At 39.1% G+C, this 18,925-nt stretch overlaps 1 protein-coding gene across 10 annotated transcripts in view; it reads right to left on the reverse strand.

Moving 5' to 3' along the window:
- Positions 1–18,925, reverse strand: part of LOC124091436 (zinc finger protein 182) — a 50,790-nt gene that overhangs the window by 17,002 nt on the left and 14,863 nt on the right. For 5 of the 10 annotated variants that reach the window (XM_046442456.2, XM_046442455.2, XM_046442451.2 and 2 more), the window contains 2 exons: positions 5,180–5,306; positions 4,838–4,930 (listed from right to left, as the gene is read on the reverse strand). In XM_046442456.2, the coding sequence (XP_046298412.1) occupies positions 4,838–4,930; positions 5,180–5,306 (220 nt within the window). Of the gene's footprint in view, positions 1–4,837; positions 4,931–5,160; positions 5,323–14,662; positions 14,692–16,873; positions 16,951–18,925 lie in introns of all 10 variants that reach the window. The other 5 variants (XM_058578675.1, XM_058578673.1, XM_058578676.1 and 2 more) reach the window with 4 other exon arrangements.

Below are 18,925 nucleotides of genomic sequence, written 5' to 3' on the forward strand. Positions count from 1 at the left end.
TGTGTATGGGGTGAAGGTGGGAGTTCATAACCCACTTGAATCAAAGTGTGGAATATGATAGGTCAAGAAATTTGTAATGTTTTGAACAACCCACAATAAAAAATTTAAAAAAAAAAAGACTAACTAATAGGCATTTTTCAGTGCAGATCTGACTGGACTGCTTTTGTTTTTCTACAGACAAGTTGGTTTTCTTCGATTGAATAAAAATTTTAGAACTAAAGAAATTGTGTTTATTAGTCCAAATTATATAAACTGGATTATTAATGTTTGGTATTTTTCCAGCCTAAGAGCTAGTCTTTTCAAAAACCTTCCATTGCTTAAAATTGGCAAAAAGGGGTCTTGTGACACTGACTCATAAACTGTCATTTCCCCTCCTACATGAGACCACTCAGATCAAATGAGACAAGGCTCCTGCAGCGTGGGACAAAGATGCTTTGCAAGTAATCCACAATGTCTTCAGAGAAAATTGTTCAGAGATGGTGGCAGGGGGCGGGTGGATCACATGGAGCTACTTGTCAAACCCTACCAAAAATAAATGGGGGAGGTTATGGAAAGGGAGTTCTTACACTCTTATGTGAGCTAACACTAAAGCCCTTCCCCCAAGTAGAACTATTAAATATTTCAGACTATTTCAGAAATAAGCATCTAACTCCTTATGTTCAAGTCCCTTGATGTGATTTGCACACCAATCCAACAATGGACTGCCAGCCAGATGGCATGGAGCCCCAATTCTCTCAAGATTAAGGGGATGAACTTAATGGGAGATTTGAAATAGACTCCTTCTGAAATTAAGGGAAACTTCCTGATAACTTGCTTTGCCTGCAGGAATTCAAATAGCCTCCCCCTTTGGCAGGGTACTAGGGATTGAACCCAGGGGCACTCGACCACGGAGCAATATCCCCAGCCCTATTTTGTATTTTATTTAGAGACAGGGTCTCACTGAGTTGCTCAGCGCCTTATTGTTGCTGAGGCTAGCTTTGAACTCTTGATCCTCCTACCTCGGCTTCCAGCACCTGGGATTGCAGGCATGTGCCACCACACCCAGCTGAAACAGCCCCCTGAAATAACTGTTAAAACAGCTACAAACTGTTTTAACTTCTGAACTTCCTCCCACAGAGGAAAGATGCCAAGGAAGTTGAGACTGACAGGTTCTATGGCTAACTAAATCTGCTTATATACATTTCCTGCCTTTTTCTTTGCCTCTTCTTATAAGAGCTTCCCTCGCCCTTGAGCTTTCTGAACATGGAGATTTGAGATGGGAAGTCTCCTCTAACTTCCTTGAGAGCTGGCCTATTTTCCTGCCAACTTAATTCTGCATGTTAAGCCTCGCTTCTTATCCCTGATAGTAATAAGCTCTCTAGTCAATGAACAAATCCTAGCTCAGACTTTCACTTAATGAGTGGCCTTAGGCAAGTGACCTAATCTATTTCTATCACTTTTCCACCTATTACAAATTGTAACAGTACATACTCAAATGAATACTGGGAGGATCCAATTACATGTGAAATCTTGCACTGCACAAAGGAACTGTTTTAAAAGTTTTACTCCAGCCGGGCACAGTGGCACATGCCTGTAATCCCAGCAGCTGGGGGGCTGAGGCAGGAGGATCCCAAGTTCAAAGCCAGCCTCAGCAAAAGCAAGGCACTAAGCAACTCAGTGAGACCCTGTCTCTAAATAAAATAGAAAACAGGGCTTGGGATCAGTGGTCGAGTGGCCTTGAGTTCAATCTCTGGTACAAAAAAAAAAAAAATTAGCCTGACAACTGTTGTGATTATAAAGAGCCATTACATTACTATAAAAAGAAATAAGGAGTATCTTTATATATTTATCATGTTCTTGAATGTGTGAAAAAGAAGGTAGACAAAACTGCATAGTATGCTACCATATTTTTAAAGAGAGAGAGAGAGAAAAAAAATTTTTTTAATATTTATTTTTTAGTTTTCAGCAGACACAACATCTTTCTTTGTATGTGGTGCTGAGAATCGAACCCAGGCTGCACATATGCCAGGCGAGCGCGCTACCGCTTGAGCCACATCCCCAGCCCAGTATGCTACCATTTTTTAAGGAAAGAAATGAATATGAATATATATTAATATATGCTCATATTGTTAAAAATTATGGAAGGATAAACCTTTAAATTTCACTAAAGGAAATGGAAGGAGGAAGGGAGGACGTAAGATGAAGAAAGAAGCTAGACTACTCTGAATATATTGTGTTTTCTAGATTTGACCTTGGAACTAAGTAAATATTTTAAAATGTTTTATAGAATCTTAAAGAAAAACAATATACAATAATTCCTAATAACAGTAATCATCCTTTTTGTCTGCCTTTCCTAAAGACCAGACAGAAATGTCTTGATTCTCAGTGCATCAACATGAATTAATTTGACTCAGTATACACATACAATAGTCTCAGACTAATACTACAATATTAACCATCAGATATAAAATGAATAAATTAAAAACTTAAGTCCAGAATTTCATTTGGAAGTATCATTTTGAATACATGAGGTATTTTTTTCTTTTAAAAAAACTTATAAATAGTTCTTAACTCTGTCAGTGAAAAGGCCTAGAAATGATTCCCTAACATCCATGCTGTGGTATTAAAAACTAAAAAGATCCAGGGCTCCCTAGAGGAAATGGTCAATTCCAAATCAGAGACAGGGAATATACAGAATGAGCCATGAACTTGTAGCACCAGAAAGGAAGGACAATACCAAAGGCTTGGGGGCCAAGTTGAAAGAGTTTCTACCAGCCAAATACAGGATAGTTTTGACTCCTAATAAGGATAATAAGGCAATTGATTAAGAAATAAAAATATTTAAATCCTTAAGTCTGAGAATGATACATTAAAAAGGGCAAATTATTGTTTACCTTTGAATTAAGCTATAAAATCAACTCATTTCAAACTTAAAAAAGTCACTTAGCCCATCTTTTCTGTATAATATATAGCTCGTGGTATCCAAATAATATATGCAGGGCAAATTCTCTATATAAGCATTCCATCAAGAAAATGACAGAATGAAAACATCACCATTTTGCAGTCATTAATGAACTAATGGGTCTGAGCAGTAATCACCAATAACTGGTAGTTACAGATAACCATGCATAACATGCCTCCTAGCAGAAATTTTTAAATATTCCAAATATGATCCAGCTTCTAGATCTACCAACTTAAAGGAATAACTGGGGAGAGTAGATTATGTCAAATACCACCATGGGGTATTTAACAGAAAAATCCAGAATCCATAATACTAAAGGACAAATCACCTAGTTGCTTATAACAACAAATGGAAAAAGAGATGAAGGGGAATCTATAGGTAAGAGAATGAGTAACTATAAGCATACCCAGCTCCCGGTGCTGATTTTTAAGTACCAATCCCATTAAGAGGAACAAAAGATCCTTGCAGAAGTTGCTGATTCCAGGTCTAAAACAGAAAGGTGATGTAGAATGTGTATTTGTGCTAGAATGTAAGCAAGTGCTCCAAGAATGATAGGGACATGGGGAAAGGACAGGGGAACTACCCTGAAAAGAATTCTGCTAGCCAAACTGAGCACAGTTGGAACACAAAAATGAATAATGACAGTAATGGATGGTAATAGTGAAAAAAATAAACATTAATAACTGCTTCAGGCAAGAATCATCAGTGAATATTAAAGCTAATGGGCAAAAGTTTTGAGAAAACATACAATTATCACAGGGTACAACAGTTCCATTGCTATGTATCTGCTCAAATGAGAACATACGTCACCACAAAAAAAAAAAGTGCAAATAAATGTTATAAGCATTTTTCATAATAGCCAAAAAGTAGAAACCACAAAAATGTTCAACAAATGAATAAATAATGTGGTCCATACATACAATGGAATATTATTCTTGTGTAAAAAATAAAGTGCTGGTTCATGCTGTAATGTGAATGAACCTTAAAAACAGGTCACATGAAAGAAACCAGACATAAAAGGCCATATTTTATATGATTGCATTTATATGAAATATCCAGAGTAGGCAGAACCATAGAGGCAGAAAGTAGATTAGTGGTTACCAGCAAATGGGGAAAAGAGGGAATGGAGAGTGAGTGTTAAGAATAGGGGTTTCATGGGCTGAGGATATAGCTCAGTTGGTAGAGTGCTTGCCTCACATGCACAAGGCCCTGGGGTTCAATCCCCATGTACCACACATGAAAAAAGAAAGAATAGGGGGTTTTTTTTGGAGACAATGAAAATGTTCTAGCATTACTAGTGATGGTTGCACAATTCTGAATATACTAAAAACCACTGAACATTTGAAAAGGCTAAATTTTGTAATAGTGAATTATATCTTATTATTTTAACAAACAGATAATCAAGGAGCTCAGTTAAAGCACTTATCTAGCATGCACAAGGCCCTTGGTTCAAACCCTAAATACCACAAAAAAAATCAAGATATTTTAGGATATCAAGTCTGACAGGAAATACCTAAGTCAAACAAGAAGTATGAACTGGAGAATCCAATATGGAATTAGCATTAGTATCCAGGCCTGTGACTAATGTGGGCCTGGCAGATAAGTCAGTGATGGGTGAGAATCATAGAAAAGGTAGTGCCAGGGAGTGACAGCATTTAAAAGACACTTACATATAAAAGGAATGTGCAGAAACTTGCTGGGGAGTATCAACTTAACAAGAGCAATGTGGCATGTGGGAACAGGGTTAGGGCTATCAATCTTGTATCTGTGGTGTTCCTATCCCCATCCAACAGCATCAAATGGTCACAATATTATCCTAGGACATTCTTGGAAGCCCTTTCACAGGAATTTATAGGCTAGGGCCTCGTGCTCAGAGTCTGAGTCAATCCTATTTACCTGGAAAGCTCCAAATTGGAATTCTGTCTTCTGCTGGGCATAGCTCTTCCACCTCCAACTTGAGGATGAGGTCTGGTTTACAAACCTGTTGCCCTGTTAATGACAAATAACAGATAGCTTCTTGGTATAATTCTTCAGAGCCAAGGCAAAAGAAGTTTCAGTTTGGTGACAGCACAAGGGAACCTGTTGTTTGATACAATGGTAATGTCAAACCATTTAACTTGGATTTTTAGTTCTCAAATACCTTTTCAGGAAAGAAAAGTGGGAAATTGAGAAACAAAATATCCTCCATTTAATGCAGTAATCATAAACAGCAAAATTACCTGAGGAAGCCATTCTTACCCACGGAGACCAGGTTGCTGTAGGTCTCTAGCATCACATCTCGGTATAAGGTCCTCTGCAGAGAGTTCAGGTACTGCCACTCCTCCTGGGTGAAATCCACAGCCACATCCTCAAATGTCACTAGTCCCTGTAATGGCACATTCCTTTTATTCTAAAATGCTGACCACCAGGTAATAAGGATAGAACACAGGAGAACTTCTAATTGGGTTCCCCAGTCCTCATGATGACAATACACAATATCTACTTCATATCAAGTTAGTGAAATACTTTGTATGAAAATCACAAATCATGAGAGAAAAAATATTCCATTAAGAAATAGAGGGCTTTTTTGTTTGTTTTTGTACTAGGGATTTGGCACCAGGAATGTAGCTTAACCACTGAGCTACATCCCCAGCCCCTTTTCTTTATTTTGAGATATAGTCTCATTAAGTTGGTTAAGGCCTTGCTAAGTTGCTGAGGCTGGCTGTGAACTTGAGATCCTCCTGCCTCAGCCTCCTGAGCCACTGAGATTACAGGCATGCACCACCACATCTGGCAATAGAGTATTTAAGATGATGCAATATTAGCACAAGGATAGACAGTCTAGTGGGAAAAAAAAAAGAATCCAAACATGTATAGACAGCTGACTTATGACATTTGGCATAGCAAAACAATGGAGAGAGTATGATCTTTTCTTTTTTTAATATTTAATTTTTTTTAATTGTAAGTGGACACAACACCTTTATTTTATTTTTATGTGGTGCTAAGGATGGAACCCAGGGCCTCACGTATGCTAGCTGAGCACTCTACCTCTGAACAACAACCCCAGCCGGAGAGTATGATCCTTTCAATAAATGTAAATGGATTATTAGATGTCTATATGGGGGAAAATGAAATTTATCCCCTAATACATGCAGATCACCTGCAGGTAAACTATAAATCTAATGTAAAAAGTGACACAATAAAGTGTCCATAAAATAACTGTAGGGTCACCTAATCACCCCTCCCCTTTCTGTGTCTTGACTACTTTGTGACCCAGACAGCTGTAGGTATTTCCCTGCAGGTTTGAGCCCAAACTGGTGCCTTGAACATTCCCAGGCACTGATAAACTGGTTTAGGTGGTTGCCCAAATCCTTAAATCCTCATGTCCCCCTCACTGCAGACAAATCTAGCTAGGTAGGACATCCCTGTCTCTCATTGTCATGATGCTGAAGCCCACTCTGTAAGTTTTAATAGATGCTCAGGAATGATCATCTGGCTTTTTAGTGCTTCTTTCATGACAATCCCAACAGGCCCCATAGCAAGACAATTGGGGCACTCCCCTTGTAGGAATTCCCCTGCTGCCTTTTTTTTTTGTGGTGCTGAACATTGAACCCCCTTCCTTGCACATGCTAAGCAAGCACTCTGCTACTGAGCCACATCCCAGCACATGCTGCCTCTTTGGGGGCAACATCAGACTGGATTCAGCAAAATAAAACAATAATATAGAAAATATGTTCATAAGTCTAGGTGACAAATTCTAAATCAAGACATGAAAAGCACTCATAAAAGGAGAGACTTGGAGTGTTACAAGATTGAAAGGGTAACAGTGAAAAGGCAAGCCATTAAGGGAGATCACCTGCAATATTCATGAAGAGAACAACCACTGTCCTATCTGTAAGAAATACACAACACAAAACAGTGGACAAGAGAAGTGAATAGGTACTTCCTTAAAAATGAGAACCAAGTGACCTATGAACAGAAGAAAATGTACTTGTCCTTGGCACTCAGATACATTGCAATGTATTCAATCTTATTAGCACTCGGGAAATGAAAATTTAAGCTACACTGAGACACCTGTATGTACTTGCCAGAAAAGGTATAATTAAGCAGACTAATGCACCATAATGTTGCACTGAAATGGGAATTCTCAGGTCCCATTAGTAGGAATGTAACCTGGTATAATCACTTGAAAAATACATGGCATGATTTACTAAAGTTAATGATTTGTATACACTATGACCCAGAAGCTCCTTCCCTAGGTACTCACAAAAAATTATGCACATGTGCTCTAGGAAACAAGTCCAGGGATACTCAAAGAAGCACTGCTTCTAATACTAATTCATGGAAAAAATCCAAATGTCCATTACCAGTAGAATGAGTAAACTGTGGCACAATCATTCAATGAAATGCTGTATGGTGACCAAAAGTAATGAACTACACCTGCTTGTTGTAATGCAGGTTCACTGTCCACTTGTTACCAATTTGAATCATGTGCAACCATTCACACAAGTTATATGGAGTGGGATTATTCTTTAGATAGGCATCAAGGGACAACAGAATCCTAGGATTCATTGTGAGTTGGTACCCCAAGTGTCAGGAAAGTTGATCAGGGCAGATAAAGTTTTCTGAATATGCCTCACTTGCACCATAGTGAACTGACCTCAGAAAACAGCCAGTCCTGTGTTTTATATGTTAGGGGCAAATGAACCATTGAAAGACATCCTGTTTCTAGGAGGGGACTGGATCAGGGTTCAGGTTATTCTGGCTAGCTCCCCACTTATCTCAGATATTACATTCCCAGCACATTCTACAGTTATTCTTAAGAAATATAAATAAGAGTCAGTGTGGTGGTGCACACCTATAATCCCAGCGGCTCAGGAGGCTGAGACAGGATAACTGCAAGTTGGAGGTCAGCCTCAGCAATTTAGTGAGACCCTGCTTCAAAAAATATGAAAGGCTGGGGATGCAACTCAGTGGTTAAGTACCCCTGGGTTCAATTCCCAGTACAAGGGGAAAAAAAAAGAACTACAAATAACAAAGAGGTGAAAACTAGTCCAAGGCCACCCAGAGGACCTTCCTGCACATATCCAACACAGATAAATATAATAAATATACTAATGAGAAAAAGAAGCCCCGAATATACTCCATATTTCTATTTATAAATTGTAAGAGAACAAGCTAGGCTAGTTAATCCATGATGTTAGCAGTGAGGATAATAATTACTTCTACATATGGCAAAAATTTAGAGAAGGGAATGAGAAGGGTGCTGAGGTCCTAATTATGTTCTTTCTACATTTTAGCCTAGGTGGTAGCTACAGAGTGTGTTTTCATGCTTGTGATAATACATCCAACTGTATACTTAAAAACTGTGCACTTTATATGCACTTTATATCTTTATTTGTAAGAATTATTTGCAGGGTTGGGGTTGTGGCTTAGTGGTAGAACACTGGCCCTGGGTTCAATCCTCAGCACCATATAAAAATATAAATAAATAAAGGTATTGTGTCCATCTACAACTAAAAATATTTTTTAAAAGAACTGCTTTTAATAGAGCTGGGAATGTGACTCAGTGGTAGAGCATTTTGTCTAGCATGTGTGAGGTCCTGGGTTCAATCCCCAGCATCAAATACAAAAAATATTTTCAACAAAAAGAGGCAAATCAATGGGAAAATGGGAGTTTCTATGTCAACAAATTATTCTGAAACAACCGGATATTCTTCTTTTTAAAAAAAATGTTTATTTTTGAGTTGTAGTTGGACATAATACCTTTATTTCACTTATTTACTTTTATGTGGTACTGAGGATTGAACCCAGATCTCACACATGCGAGGCGAGTGCTCTACCACTGAGCCACAATCCCAACCCCCAGATAGTCTTTAAAAACCTCAATAACTCCAACATAAAATTAACTCAAAGTGCATTATAGATGTAAATGTAAAATCTAAACCTATAATATTTCTTAGAAGAAAATACAAGAGAAATTCTTTTGAACCTTTAGTTAGCCAAAAATTTCTTAGATGTGACACCAAAATTCAAAAGACATTGTTAAAGAGATTGAAAAGTCAGAGAATGAAAGAAATTATTTATAGATCAAACATCTGGCAAAGAACTTGTATTGAGAATACAAACAAGAACTATCAAAACGTGAGGGGAGGGCTGGGGTTGTGGCTCAGCAGTGGCACACTCACCTAGCACATGCGAGGCCCTAGGTTTGATCCTCAGCACACATAAAAATAAGTAAACAAAATAAAGGTATTGTGTCCAACTACAACTAAAAAATAAATATTTTTTTTAAAAAGTGAGGAGGGGCGTTACTGGAGAATTTATCAAATTATATTATTTGCATGTATAAATATGACACAATGAATCCCACCATTATGAATAATCATAATGCACCAATAAAATGGGGAAAAACCTAAAAAGTGAAGCAAAAGCTAGATGCCTCACCAAAGAAGAAATATAGTTAGCAAATAAATACATAAAAATTTTCTCAACACCATTAATCATAAGGGAACTGCAAATTAAAACAACCATGATACACCACTGTACACTTATTATAATGTGGGGGATAACAATACATAGGGCTGGTAAGGATATGGAGCAACCAGACTTCTACTGGCAGGAATGTAAAATGGCATAGCCCCTTTGGAAATGGTTTTCCAGTTGTTCATGAAGTTAAGCGTGTACTACTACATAATCTGGCAATCCCACTCCCAGGTATATTTACCTGGGTGAAATGAAAACTATATAAATCTCAAACCCTATAAAGGAACATACATATGTACACATGTATGTGTATATATACGTGTGTGTGTGTGTGTGTGTGTGTGTGTGTGTATATATATATATATATATATATATATATATATATAGAGAGAGAGAGAGAGAGAGAGAGAGAGAGAGAGATATTGAACTCAGGGCCTTGTGCATGCTAGGCAAGTGCTCTACCACTGAGCTATACCTGCTAGCCCCTAGCAGCTATATTTTTTATTTTTAATCACCAAAACATGGAAATAACCTAAATGTTCTTCAACCAATGGATAAACAACCTGGATTACACACAATGTAATATTACTCAGCAATAAAAATGAAAGAACTACCAGGCATGGTGGTACACACCTGTAATCCCAGCACCTCAGGAGGCTGAGGCAGGAGGATCCCATGTTTGAGGCCAGTCTGGGCAGCTTAGCAAAACCCTGCCCAAAATAAAAAGGGCTGGGGACATAGCTCAGTGGTAGAGCGCTCCTGGGTTCAATCTTCAGTACCACACACAAACACACAAAAGAACTAATAACAGTCAACAACATGGATGAACCTCAATGTATTCTGCTACATCAAAGAAGCCAAACTCAAAATGACACTTTGAATGATTCCATTTATATATGGGGTAAAAGCGAAAGTGCAGAATGGAAATACATTATTGACTAGGAGACAGGGTGCAGGAAGGGGCTGACTACAAAGATGATACATTGGGAGGTGACAGAACTCTTCTGTCTTCAGTCTACCACTGATGGTGTTGGTAACATAACTATGAGTTTTTAAAAATTCATAGAACTGTATACTTTTTAAAAGGGCTCATTTTATTATACATAAGTCATACCTTAATTTTTTAATTTTAAAAATAAGGAGCCTCCAGGTAATCTAGAATAACACCTCTGTATAAATCCAAATCTCTCTATATATCCTTCAAAAGACTATATAAATCAACCCAAAGACTATATAAAACCACACATAATCAGTACCTTCAGTATAACTTATAGTTACAAAATAGAGACTACTACAGAGTTTTCATTGCCTATAAGTAAAAAAAAAAAAAAAAAAAAAAATCAGAAAAACAAGTATCAAACCATTCCTGTAGTGTGAGGAGGATCTGAACGAAATGGAACAGAGGAAGGGAATGGAGAGACTAAGGGTGAGCTGAAATAGTGCTTAGAGAAAATCCACTGTAAGTAGGAAAATGCAGAAAAGCTGGCCAGAGATATGAGAGTACCAGCTACAGGAAAGGTAGATGGGACCCAAGGAGGCAGTCACAGAGCATGCATCTAAGGGAGAAAAGGATAAAAAGGAATAAGGAAATATTATTCCGAGATTGGGTGGTGATCTAAAAAAAAAAGAGAGAGAGGGAAATTTAGGATCATGTAAGACAAAAAATGGCTAAAACAAAATCAAACCACACACAATCCCTCTCCACATGCCAAAAGAAAAAGTCATCCATTGGGGGTGCTGCACTCCATCTCACTGTGAAAACGTAAGTGCTCTTGAACTAAAAATCTCAAGCAACCTCAACCCCTAAACCTGTCCTCAGAACAAATAGACGAAACAGTCTGCATCAATTCAAAGCTTCTTTAAGAACAAAGGAAAATGAGAAAACATTTCAGGTGACTGGGACTGGGGTGCAGCTTAGTAACAGAGCACTAGACTAGCATGTGTGAGGCCCAGAGTTCTGTCCCCAGTGCAACAAAACCAAAAAATCCAGGTGACAAAAAATTCACTCCACAATGAGAGCACAGGGAGGCTAAGCAGCTTCAAGCTCTCATCCTCTCACGGAAATATAAAAACAAAAAGAAACTATCAGAATCATCTTTGCCAGAACTCTGGAAAACAGCCAAAGATTTGTAGTAACCAAGCAAAGATGGAATAAAGAAAAACGCAATTTGAAGATGGTAAAAAGGCTTTGTGGCACTTTTATTTGCCCTTCTCTTCCCATAACAGTGTGATGAAACAAGAAATTAGTAACAGAAATGAATAATTTCTGTAATAATTTCTGTTATAACTGAACACAACTTACCCCAGCAAAGACAGTAAGCTTAAGCAGCTCTGATTACATACAAAGTAATCAAAGAACTAATCTCTAAAAGTTTCACATGGAAATTTTATTAAACCATCAAGGAGCAGACAATCCGAACACTATAAAAATTCTTCTGGGCTGGGTTGTGGCTCAGAGGTAGAGCACTTGCTTTGCATGTGTGAGGCACTGGGTTTGATCCTCACCACCACATAAAAATAAAATAAAGATATTGTACCCACCTATAACTAAAAAATAAATATTTTTTAAAAAAAAAATTCTTCTTGAAGACACAAAATGAAAAACTTCCAAATTCTCTACATAAATCTGTTAGAGTAGGTAGGTAGGTAGGTAGATGTGAGCGGGGGGGGGGGGGGGGGGGGGGAAGAGGGATAACAAGGCTCATTCCATCTTAAGTGATGAAAATTCATTCCACCTTAGATAACAGAAACACTGTCCATAAACTCACTTCCCTCACAGTCAGATACTACCTTCTTAAATTAAAAGAATTGGGTATAACCAGCTTAAGAAACTTTCCAACTTCTAAGCATGCACAGAGCACTGAGGCACTGTCATTTAAGTGACTCCAATTCATTGTAACTATTACATCAAAGCTTAAAACCCCCATCCCCTGTAGGTTTCCCTTAGATATTGATGGGAAATTTTCAACATATTGAAACCAGTCATCTATCTATGGTTTGTTGAATCCACAGATATGAAATCCATGCATACCAAAGGCTGACTATATTCAGACACTGATATTCTGTTGCACTCTCGATGAGAAGGTGACCTTGTTAACATTTTTAGAAGGGAATTTGGCAATTCCTCAAAAATTAAAATATTTTTTAGTCTGGTTATTTCACTGAAAATGATGCTCTTCAATTCTGTTTTCCGCAAATGAAAGTCAAAGGTTATATGTTTTATCTAAGATAGAAAGAAAAAAGCAGGAAATGGAGTTCATAAACATAGAAGGGAGAACAGTAGCATAGAGGAAGAGGACCAGGGGAATGAGAAAGGGAGGGCAAGGGGAGGTGCTGTGGAATGAAACTGATCAAAGTATGTTATGTGTATGTATGAATATGCTATAATGAAACCCACTATTCTGCATAATTACCATATATCACTAAAATTAAAACAATATCATTATTTCAGAAATGTCAGTTATAGAAATCTGTCCTACAGGAATGTCCCCTCAAGAATACAGGCATTATGGGGCTGGGGTTGTGGCTCAGGGGTAGAGCACTCACTTAGCATGCTTGAGGCACTGAGTTCATTCCTCAGCACCATATAAAATGCAAAATAAAGATACTGTGTCTCCTTAAAACTAAAAAATAAATATTTTTTTTTAAAAGAATACAGGCATTATGGGGCTGGGGTTGTGGCTCGGTAGTAGAGTGCTCACCTAGCATGCATGAGGCACTGGGTTTGATCCTCAGCACCATATAAAAATAAAATAAAGATATAGTGTCCACCTAAAACTAAAAAAAATAAATATTAAAAAAAGAATATAAGCATTACAAATATTCATTCACTTCCTAACTTTCTGGATAGGATAAAATTGGAAGTAACACAAAATTAAGGTACATATTGAATATTAATTGTTATAGGCTAAATGTCCTCCTAATTCATATATTGAAGCCTTAATCCCCAAGGTACTGACAGGGCCTTTAAAGGTAATTAAAATTAAGTGAGATCTTATAAGAGTAGGACCCTAATCCAATAGGACTAGTGTCCTTAAAAAGAAGAGGAAGAGTCCCCAGAAGCCAGCAATTTCCCCCTCCCACTTTCTAGGTAAATACACAAACTAAAGGTCATGTCTTCACATGTTAATGCCAGCCATTAGCAAGGCAAGGAGAAAGTCTTCACCAGAGAACAACCTTGCTGGCACCTTGATCTTAGACTTCCAGCCTTTAGAACTGTGAGAAAATAAGTTTCACTGGTTAAGCCATCCAGCCTGTCATATTCTGTTATGGCAGCCTGAAATGACTAATACAGGCTGAATACCCTTCTCCAAAATGCTTATGACAAGAAGTGCTTCAGATTTTAGATTTTTTTTCAGATTTTGGAATATTTGAAATGATATCTTGGGGACAGGACCCTAGTTTAACCATGAAATATTTATGTTTCATAAATACCTTATATACCAGCCTGAAGGTGATTTTAAATAATAATGTTAGTTCATCTGCATTTTGACTGCAAATGAGGTCAGGTGTGGAATTTTCCATTTGTGGCAACAATGTTGCACTCAAAAAAGTTTTACATTCTAGAACATTTTCAGAGTTCAGATTTTTGGATTAGGGAAGAAAATGGTAGTTTTCTAATCTGATGTGAAAAAAAATCACTTTAGTTACTCATTCAAGAAGTATTTGTAGGGCTGGGATGTGGCTCAAGCGGTAGCGCGCTCGCCTGGCATGCGTGCGTCCTGGGTTCGATCCTCAGCACCACATACAAAGATGTTGTGTCTGCCGATAACTAAAACATAAATATTAAAATTCTCTCTCTCTCTCTCTCTCTCTCTCTCTCTCTCTCTCTCTCTCTCTCCCTCTCTCTCTCTCTCCCTCTTTAAAAAAAAAGTATTTGTAAATCATCACAATAAGTGAAAACCAAAAACTGGCAATCTGTATATTACATGCTTACTTTGTTTCAAAAGAAAGAAAAAGGGCTGGGGATACAGCTCAGTGGTACAGTGCTGGCCTAGCATGTGTGAGGGCCTAGGTTTGATCCCCAGTACCACAAAAACAATTTTTTTAAAGATATTAGATACCAATAATGGCATAGACTCCTCTGTCCCTGTTCTTCCCCACTAAGTACAACTGGAAGCCCTGGAATTAACACAAGAGATGACCAAAAGAGGATCCTGAAAGGAGGAAAAAGGCAAGAACTCTGATTAGGGTCCTGAGGACTTAAAAATAATAGTAGAGGGGGTCAGGGTTATGGCCCAGTGGCAGAGTACTCACCTAGCACGTTTGAGGTACTGGGTTCAATCCTCAGCACCACATAAAAATAAATAAAATAAAGGTTAAAAAATAATAGCAGAGCATCTTACAACCCAACAACAGAGAGCCACACAGATGATGTCTCTCTAAACTCATAACCTAGCAACAGAAAGCAGCCTAGGTGGTCTCAGCCTGCCCCCAAATCAACAAGGGTCCCTCTAACAATACCAGACAAGCCTGGAACACCAGCAAAGAAGATTAGTCAGGAACTGGGAACTGTGCTGACAATAAGCAGGATGGAAAGTAGTCTTGTTCTCCACTGAGCCACAGAGACTTTCTAGGAGTCAGAAAGCACTGACGGGGGAATCCCCATATAGCAATCACTCAGCCTGGAAAAGCTCTTCATCCCTGCTGGCCAAGAACTCCTTCTCCCTCCAGGAGATCAGGTACCATGCAAATTCAGCAAAGGGGAAACTGACACAAGAGGCACCATTTTAAATATAAGGTGGAACTACTCTAATCACAAGCACCTTTGATGCTGTTTCCAGTTTTCCACCTCCTCCAGGTTCTTCAAAGTAGTCAATTCAGATATCTACCTTATACAACCACCTGCTAGTGACCACTCCCTGTGGGACAGCTAGATACAACCTCCACACCCTACACAGACTGCACATATGCCACAATGACCACCTCTCTGTTACAGTGTGACTGCGGGGAACCATGCCTACTTACTTTAAACCCCCTACTTAGAACTCTCCTGAAGAAAACCCACTTAGGTGATGTACTAGACCCTAGTAAAGGCTTCAGCTCACAGTTTATTCCCTCTTTATTTTACCCCTCATCCTAGTTGAGCATGTTGCATCATAGATGGCTCATCCCTTCCTGAGAGGCATGCTGCACTCCTCTCTGGGGTCTGTAAGTAGTAAACCACTTCTGATATTTTGTGGGTTTTGTCAAGTTGTCCTTTCTGTATCAACTGAGATACTTGAACATTACTACTTTCCCACTCTCCTAAGAGTGACTATCTTAGCAGAAATAAACTGGACATAGGACAGATAAGAACTAAAGGGAATCTGCAGTATAAAGTTTCCTCTAAGAGGGTCACCTGGTCACAGCACAAACACCAGGACTGGCATTAAGCCATCCACCAGCATAAAGAAAAATCCCAGGAAAGGCACACTGTAAACATCCACCACAATATTCCCCAGACCCCCCTCACTAGAGGGCCAGAGTTTATAACCACTCTTGTAAGAGATCTTAAAACCAAATTAGAGAGCTAAGTATATAGTTCAGTAGGTAGAGTGCTTGCCTTGCATGCACAAGGCCCTGGGTTCAATCCCCAGCACCAAAAACAAAACAAATTTTTAAAATAAGCAAAAATACAATACCCCATGACATAATAAAAGTAAACATTTCCCACAGTTGCAAAGGACTCCCCAAACTCTTAGAATTTACTGTCCTTTGTAGCTAGTGAGATGACTCATAAGTGGCCCTAGAAAGCTTCATGACAGTCACCAGAAAAACTAAGCACATGTCAGGAAGGTTGAAACTTTCAGCCCCACCCTCAAATCTCTGGGAAGAAAAGATAAGCTAGAGATTCAGTTGGTCTCCAACAGCCAATGATTTAATCTTTCATGTCTATGTAATAAAACTTCCATGAAAATTTCTGAATGACGGAGTTAGCAGAGCTTCTGAGTTGGTAAACACACTGAGTTGCTAGGAGAGTGGCACACCAGGAAGGAAGCTCTGTACCTCCTCCTAACTAGCTCTATATAACTCTTCCATTTGGTTCCTGAGTTGTATACTTTATAACAAACCAGTAATCATAATTATAGTGATTTCCTGAGTTTTGTGAATTGTTCTAGTAAATTACTAAACCTATAGAGAATAGTATATGGGAACCCCCAAATCTGTACTTAGCTGAGCAGAAGGGCAGGTAGCCTAGGCACCCCACTTATGATTGGCATCTAAGTTGGGGCAGTTTTATGGGACTAAGACCATAACTTATGGGGCCTACACTAATGCTGGTGCATACATATGAGTTTTGGGTAGACATAATTTAGCCCATAACACCTTAACAAGATTTAAAGCAGCTAACAAAAATGCTTCAACAATTAAAATTTCTCCTGCAACAAATAAAAACAGGAAATCTCGACAAATAAATAGAAGTTACAAAAGAGAGAACCAGAGATTATAGAGCTGAAAAACACAATACGCAAATTACAAACTCACTAAATAGGGTTGGGGGTGTAGCTCAGTGGGAGGGCACTTGCCTATCATTCACAGGCCCTGGGTTCAATCCCCAGCACCTGAAAAAAAGTCAAAAAAACTGTTTAGTGAAGATGGAGATGAAAAAGGACAGAATCTGTGAATCTGAGGATGAATATCAATAGAATTTACTCAATCTATTATTATTATTCTTTTTTTTTTTTTTTTTTTTTTTGTAATGGGGATTGAGCCCAGGGACACTTAACCACTGTGTCACATCCCCAGCCTTTTTAATTTTTTTTTTTTTAATTTTGAGACAAGTTCTTACAAAGTTGCTTAGGGTCTCATTAAGTTGCCTAAGCTAGCCTTGAATTTGCAATCCTCCTGCCTCGGTGTTGAGAGCCACAGCCAAAGGGGCCCCAGCAAACTTCCAGCTGCCAGCAAACTTCCAGCTGCTGGCTGATGATTGGCTCACAGCGGCCCCAGCAACATCTAGCTGATTGGCTCCTCGGCCCCAGCAACATCTAGCTGATTGGCTCCTCGGCCCCAGCAACATCTAGCTGATTGGCTCCTCTGCGGTGATGCTCATTGGGCTGTTTCCCTGCCCTTTCAGACCACGGAGCTGCTCATTGGGGGACTTTTTTGGCTCCGCCCACGTGACCCAGCCAATCGGCCTCAAGAGCAGGAGGATTGTGGGAGGTGGAGAGAAGCTTGTGTGGGAGAGAGAGGCTTGTGGAAAGCAGGTGGTGGCAGTTGAGGCTCTGAGGGTTTTTCCTGAGAGGCTGTTTTGTTTGGCGTGTGTGGTTCTAAAAATAAAGTTAGTTTCTTTTGACAAGTGGCTCCTGATTGTGCCCAGCCAGACTGCGGCATTTGGTGGCCCGTACGGGGAGCGACTGAGGGTAAGTGAAACTGCTCGCCCCAGAGGGCAGGGCGAGAGGATGGGTAGCCATTTTAAGATTCCTCTTTTATTTTGCTTCACTTTTGTTTTAAGTTGCCTGTCCCTGGAGATGAGTGAGACGGAAGAAAAACCGCTCACATCTGAGGAAAAACTATTTACGTCTGAGGAACAGATAGGGAGAAAGGACGGATGCACATGTCAGGAGGATAGAAAGGCTATAATGACTTTTTGTTCTTCCCTTTTTATTTCATTCTGTCTCGGTTTTGTTTGGCGTCATCTTGTTGGGTTGTATTATAGTAGAAATACGGGATCAGAAATTAGTAAAAAACAAACTGAAAGAGTGTTAAGTAAATTGTTAGAGGAAGGAGGCATCTCAGTAAAATCAAGAACAATCAGGGCATACGTTGATACAATACAAAAATGTAGCCCATGGCTTTTTAAGGAGGAGTTGTTAAATATATCACAATGGAACCATCATGGTGAAGATTTAAAAAGAATAGAAAAGAAAAGCCCAGGGACTCTGCCAGATGGCACATTGCCATTGTGGACGTTCATATCTTGTTTGCTTAGTCCAAAGTCTTCAGTTCAGACAATGGTAGAGGAAGAAGAAGACATAATGATTCAAGTAAAAGAGAAGGTCTCTCAAGTTAGTCAGACAGAGGAAAAGATTCAAGTAAAAGAGAAGGCCTCTCAAGCTAGTCAGACAGAGAAAGAAAGTGTAAAACAGAAAAAGCCATCAGGGGGAAAGTTACAACAGGAGACTGCTACTAACACCTTTCTATCACCAGAGGGTGTAAGTGTCCAACCAACAGCACCACCTCTACAGGAGACTGCTACTAACACCTTTCTATCACCAGAGGGCGTAAGTGTCCAACCAACAGCGCCACCTCCATATGCTGGGAGGCCCCCAACCCCCGCAGTTGATAGTTGGGATCCTGAGACAAGATCTCAAATATTAACATGCCCTGTATTTGAGGCAGGAGGGCAGCGATTTTACCAAGTTTTAAATTTCAAAACAGTGAAGCAGCTAAAAGAGGCTGTAACAACCTATGGTCCTCAAGCACCCTTCACTGTAAGCATGGTCGAATCCATTAACAACTTGAACATGACGCCAGCAGATTGGGCTAATATGTGTAAAGCTGTGCTAAATGGAGGACAATACCTGTTATGGAAGGTTG

This window comes from Marmota monax, unplaced genomic scaffold (genome assembly GCF_021218885.2).
Source record: "Marmota monax isolate L192 unplaced genomic scaffold, Marmota_monax_Labrador192_F-V1.1 WCK01_AAM20220418_F8-fsc00170, whole genome shotgun sequence".
Lineage (NCBI taxonomy): Eukaryota > Metazoa > Chordata > Mammalia > Rodentia > Sciuridae > Marmota > Marmota monax.